A 6,000-nucleotide genomic window follows, 5' to 3' on the forward strand; every position below is an offset into this window, starting at 1 on the left:
AACCTAGTTTAGTATGATCTATTCCATTATGGCATGATTCCACTATTTGTATAAATTTTGTATTGTATTGTATTAATTCATTGAGACTTTTATTTTGAAGGCGAACCGCAAATTCCACTATTGTGGCTAATCCTTATTGTGGCTAGCTTCACATAGATGGGTCCGACCACCATTAATCAAGTAAGAACTGTCTTATAATTTAGGGTTATTTTAGATTATGACACCTAGCTAGATAGATAGGGGTGGCAGGTAGCCTAGTGGTTAGATCGTTGGGCCAGTAACCGAAAGGTTTCTGGATTGAATCCCCAAGCTGACAATATGTCGTTCTGCCCCTGATTATGGCAGTTAACCCACTGTTCCTAGGCTGTCATTGTAAATAAGAATTTGTTCTTAACTGACTTGCCTAGTTAAAATATATATATTTTAAACATAATAGCTACTGAAACAGATTATGTCGGTTTGCTAAGCTTTTGGGGAAGGACATTGTTTGCATCCATCAGCTAGCTAGCTTGTTTTATGACCAGCACTGTCCAGAGCCTGGGGAAGTGTGTCTGCGCTCCTGCGGCAGGTGTGCCAGAAAAAACTTCACCAGCATCATAGCATATGAAACACGACATGACATATGAAACATAACCTGACATATGAAACACGACATGACATATGAAACATAACCTGACATATGAAACGCGACATGAAACTCGACATGACATATGAAACACGACATGACATATGAAACACGACATGACATATGAAACACGACATGACATATGAAACACGACATGACATATGAAACACGACATGACATATGAAACGCGACATGAAACACGCCATGACATATGAAACACGGCATGACATATGAAACACGACATGACATATGAAACACGACGTGACATATGAAACACGACATGACATATGAAACACGACATGACATATGAAACACAACGTGACATGGAACACGACATGACATATGAAACACGACGCGACATATGAAACACGACATGACATATGAAACACGACGTGACATATGAAACACGACATGACATATGAAACACGACGTGACATATGAAACACGACGTGACATATGAAACACGACGTGACATATGAAACACGACATGACATATGAAACACGACGTGACATATGAAACACGACATGACATATGAAACACGACATGACATATGAAACACGACATGACATATGAAACACGACGTGACATATGAAACACGACAAGACACATGAAACGCGACATGAAACTCGACATGACATATGAAACACGACATGACATATGAAACACGACACGACATATGAAACACGACATGACATATGAAACTCGACATGACATATGAAATACGACATGACATATGAAACACGACATGACATATGAAACATGACATGACATATGAAACGCGACATGAAACTCGACATGACATATGAAACACGACATGACATATGAAACACGACATGACATATGAAACACGACATGACATATGAAACACGACGTGGATACTGTAATCAATGTGTAATAACTGCGTAAAACATGTATGAACGTGGTGAATTATTATGTGACGTCATATTCAGGTCCTGATTGGTCAACAACCTTATTTTGACTCGTCAATTAGTGTTAATTGACGAGTATCTTTTGTTTGACACGCAAAGACCCAAACGTGGTTCCATAATTCTCTACAGTGTACAGTGACACCTTCTGCTCTGCGCTATACTTCACCCTAAAACTGATTTATTTGCAAAGAAACAAACCGATATGAAAACCATATTGAAAGCTATTTGTAATCTGTTTGACTTCTGCTTTCTTTCTTTCTTTCCTTTCTTCTCTTTGATTTAATGTACTGTCTTCCCCTCCTCAGTCATCACTCATGAGCGTGGTAATTATGACTTCTGCCATTTTCCTGTCGTTCGTTCGTTAGCTTTGTGTTGTTAGATGTGATTAGCTGTCCAGGTCGTGAGTCAAACGCCTTTCCTTCCCTATATCCTGCTGCTCTGCCTTTACTATATAGCATGACGCTGCCAATCTGTTCTGAGGTCTGGTGTACCTCTCTCTCTCTCTCCCTCTCTTTCTCTCTCTCTCTCTCTCTCTCTCTCACCTCTTCTCTCTCTCTCTCTCTCTCTCTCTCTCTCTCACCTCTTCTCTCTCTCTCTCACCTCTTCTCTCTCTCTCTCACTCTCTTCTCTCTCTCTTACCTCTTCTCTCTCTCTCTCTCACCTCTTCTCTCTCACCTCTTCTCTCTCTCTCTCTCTCTCTCACCTCTTCTCTCTCACCTCTTCTCTCTCTCTCTCTCTCTCTCTCTCTCACCGCTTCTCTCTCACCTCTTCTCTCTCTCTCTCTCTCACCTCTTCTCTCTCACCTCTTCTCTCTCTCTCTCTCTCTCTCACCGCTTCTCTCTCACCTCTTCTCTCTCTCTCTCTCTCACCTCTTCTCTCTCACCTCTTCTCTCTCTCTCTCTCACACTCTCTCACCTCTTCTCTCTCTCTCTCTCTCTCACCTCTTCTCTCTCTCTCTCTCTCTCTCTCTCACCTCTTCTTTCTCTCTATCCAACCTAGAGCCATGTAATGCTGTTGTAGAGCTGTACTGTAGGCAACCAGCCTCTCTCTCTCTCCCTGTCATCCCTCTTGGGGTTTGTATCTGGCTGTAACTCTAGATGTAAGATCAGTGAGCTGTTTTGAAGTGAAGTGGTGGTCTGGTCTGTTCTGGTCCCCCGTCGTGGCAGTTGGCTGGATGTGTGTTATTCATATATATATATATATATAAGGAGAACTTGTGATGTCCATCCCTCTCTGTCGTCTGTTGTGCATTAAGAACCTGTGGCTGATTGGCTTCAGTGGTCTGATCTGTGCCTAGTGGAAGGTTTACCCAATCACCCAAGTGTCTCCCCTCTGATTGGTCCAGTTGTTGACCCTGTGTGCCTGTGATTGGTCCAGCTGTTGATTCTGTGTTCTGTGATTGGTCCAGCAGTGATGTAGTCAATGTTGTTGTATCCTTTGTTGTTGTTTTTTATGTCCGTACTTGTACTTCAGTTTTTTTTATGTGAAAATTGTCAATTTTTCAATGAACTTTCCCCCAATTATTTATGTTGTGTTTTTGAACTGATATTGTATTTTCATTCATGTTTCTGTTGTTGTTGTTGTTGTTGTTGATTTACACTGAATATCTCTTTGAAAAGTCCATATTAGTTTGTATGATATACCAGAGGAATCTAAATGGTAATGGGTGACAGCTGCTTCATGAGTTGGTAATAATTACTGGCTACTGGCACATGATGCTTTCCTAGTGTCACCATTATTCATCACCCTTTATGAGATTTATAAGAAAAAGTCATGACAACATATGGAAACATACAGCCTTCCGTTGACCAATATTCCCAGGAAACATACATATACAGGGGGTACCGGTACAGAGACAACGTGGAGGCTATATACAGGGGGTACCGGTACAGAGTCAATGTGGAGGCTATATACAGGGGGTACCGGTACAGAGTCAATGTGGAGGCTATATACAGGGGGTACCGGTACAGAGTCAATGTGGAGGCTATATACAGGGGGTACCGGTACAGAGTCAATGTGGAGGCTATATACAGGGTATTACGGTACAGAGTCAATGTGGAGGCTATATACAGGGGGTACCGGTACAGAGACAACGTGGAGGCTATATACAGGGGGTACCGGTACAGAGTCAATGTGGAGGCTATATACAGGGGGTACCGGTACAGAGTCAATGTGGAGGCTATATACAGGGGGTACCGGTACAGAGTCAATGTGGAGGCTATATACAGGGGGTACCGGTACAGAGTCAATGTGGAGGCTATATACAGGGGGTACCGGTATAGAGTCAATGTGGAGGCTATATACAGGGGGTACCGGTACAGAGTCAATGTGGAGGCTATATACAGGGGGTACCGGTACAGAGTCAATGTGGAGGCTATATACAGGGGGTACCGGTACAGAGTCAATGTGGAGGCTATATACAGGGGGTACCGGTACAGAGTCAATGTGGAGGCTATATACAGGGGGTACCGGTACAGAGTCAATGTGGAGGCTATATACAGGGGGTACCAGTACAGAGTCAATGTGGAGGCTATATACAGGGGGTACCGGTACAGAGTCAATGTGGAGGCTATATACAGGGGGTACCGGTACAGAGTCAATGTGGAGGCTATATACAGGGTGTTACGGTACAGAGTCAATGTGGAGGTGAAACATATCCTCTGTTGACCAATTAGCCACTTAATGAGACTTCATATCTGCTCTATCATGGTGAAATATGCCTGAAAGGGCACTTACCAAATATACGTTCTAGTGTGACCTTGTATTGTTGCCTTCATAAACCATTAGCAATACTAGCAGCAATTTGATATCGATGTTTTTTTCTCCCGTAGCCTGGGCAGTGTAAAGTAGCAAGCCTTAACCCAGCGGTCACACCGGTCATTTATACTCTATCTGAAATACATCAAAGTAGCTATCTATATCCCAGTGATTATCTCTGTTTTACCTCACTGTATCATCCGAAGCACTTTCAAGCCTGTTTCTATTTCTCTCTCCGACATGGAATTCAGTCGCCAAGTTATCTCTATGTTGTCAGAGTTGGTAACATTACAGTGGACGTGTCACAGCCTCACCGTGTCGTCTTCTTTTCATTAGCATCATTACTTTAGAGGCAGCCTTTTAAACACAGTCCGTATACTGTAGGCCTGCTGGGCATGCTTAGTTGTCCCAGTTTAGACTCAATACTACTGCTTCTACAAGGACCTAATATAAAGAGGTCAACAACTCTGTTTACCTTCTATTTGCATAATCGTACTTTATTGGCTCAAAGACTCCGGTATAAAATGCTGCTTCGGTTAGTACCGCTTCACCTCAGATCACTGCCATGTTTCTCACCCATTCCAGACTCAGATCACTCCCATGTTTCTCACCCATTCCAGACAGATCACTCCCATGTTTCTCACCCATTCCAGACTCAGATCACTCCCATGTTTCTCACCCATCCCAGACTCAGATCACTCCCATGTTTCTCACCCATTCCAGACTCAGATCACTCCCATGTTTCTCACCCATTCCAGACTCAGATCACTCCCATGTTTCTCACCCATTCCCGACTCAGATCACTCCCATGTTTCTCACCCATTCCAGACTCGGATCATGTGATGTGTGTGCCGGGTGTATCATGTGTCCCAGGTGTATCATGTGTCCCAGGTGTATCATGTGTCCCAGGTGTATCATGTGTATCATGTGTCCCAGGTGTATTGTGTGTCCAAGGTGTATCGTGTGTGCCAGGTGTATCATGTGTCCCAGGTGTATCAGGTGTATCATGTGTATCATGTGTCCCAGGTGTATCGTGTGTGCCAGGTGTATCGCGTGTGCCAGGTGTATCGTGTGTCCCAGGTGTATCTTGTGTCCCAGGTGTATCTTGTGTATCTTGTGTGCCAGGTGTATCATGTGTCCCAGGTGTATCATGTGTCCCAGGTGTATCTTGTGTCCCAGGTGTATCTTGTGTCCCAGGTGTATCATGTGTCCCAGGTGTATCTTGTGTCCCAGGTGTATCATGTGTCCCAGGTGTATCTTGTGTCCCAAGTGTATCATGTGTCCCAGGTGTATCTTGTGTCCCAGGTGTATCTTGTGTCCCAGGTGTACCTGGGTTTTACTCCACACCTCAGTCAGATCAGTAGTGATTGTGGATCAAAACCAGCCAGCTCTGTTATTGATGCTCTCTGCTGTCCCTCCCGTGTGTCCGTCTGTCCGTCTGTCTCCCCGCCACCGTACAGGAGAGAAGGTGATGCAGGACGATGAGTTCACCTGTGACCTGTTCCGCTTCCTGCAGCTGCTCTGTGAGGGTCACAACTCAGGTGAGCGGTACTGTCGTCTAGCCCAAGTCCTCACCAGACTACTGTTGTCCCCCCCCCCCCCCCCTAGTCAATACCCAGAACCCCGGTTCCTCCCAGTTGTACCTGGAATCTCTCATTGTAGTCGTGCATCACTATAGAACGTCGTCT

The 6,000-nt window shown here is 44.4% G+C and overlaps 1 protein-coding gene across 1 annotated transcript in view; it reads left to right on the forward strand.

Moving 5' to 3' along the window:
• The window catches only part of LOC139381183 (ryanodine receptor 2-like), a 497,608-nt gene that overhangs the window by 431,545 nt on the left and 60,063 nt on the right, over positions 1-6,000 (forward strand). The window contains exons 85-86 of the mRNA XM_071124606.1: positions 1,861-1,878; positions 5,773-5,853. Coding sequence (XP_070980707.1) covers positions 1,861-1,878; positions 5,773-5,853 — 99 coding nt within the window. The remainder of the gene's footprint in view (positions 1-1,860; positions 1,879-5,772; positions 5,854-6,000) is intronic.

The sequence above is a fragment of the Oncorhynchus clarkii genome, chromosome 23 (assembly GCF_045791955.1).
Source record: "Oncorhynchus clarkii lewisi isolate Uvic-CL-2024 chromosome 23, UVic_Ocla_1.0, whole genome shotgun sequence".
NCBI lineage: Eukaryota > Metazoa > Chordata > Actinopteri > Salmoniformes > Salmonidae > Oncorhynchus > Oncorhynchus clarkii.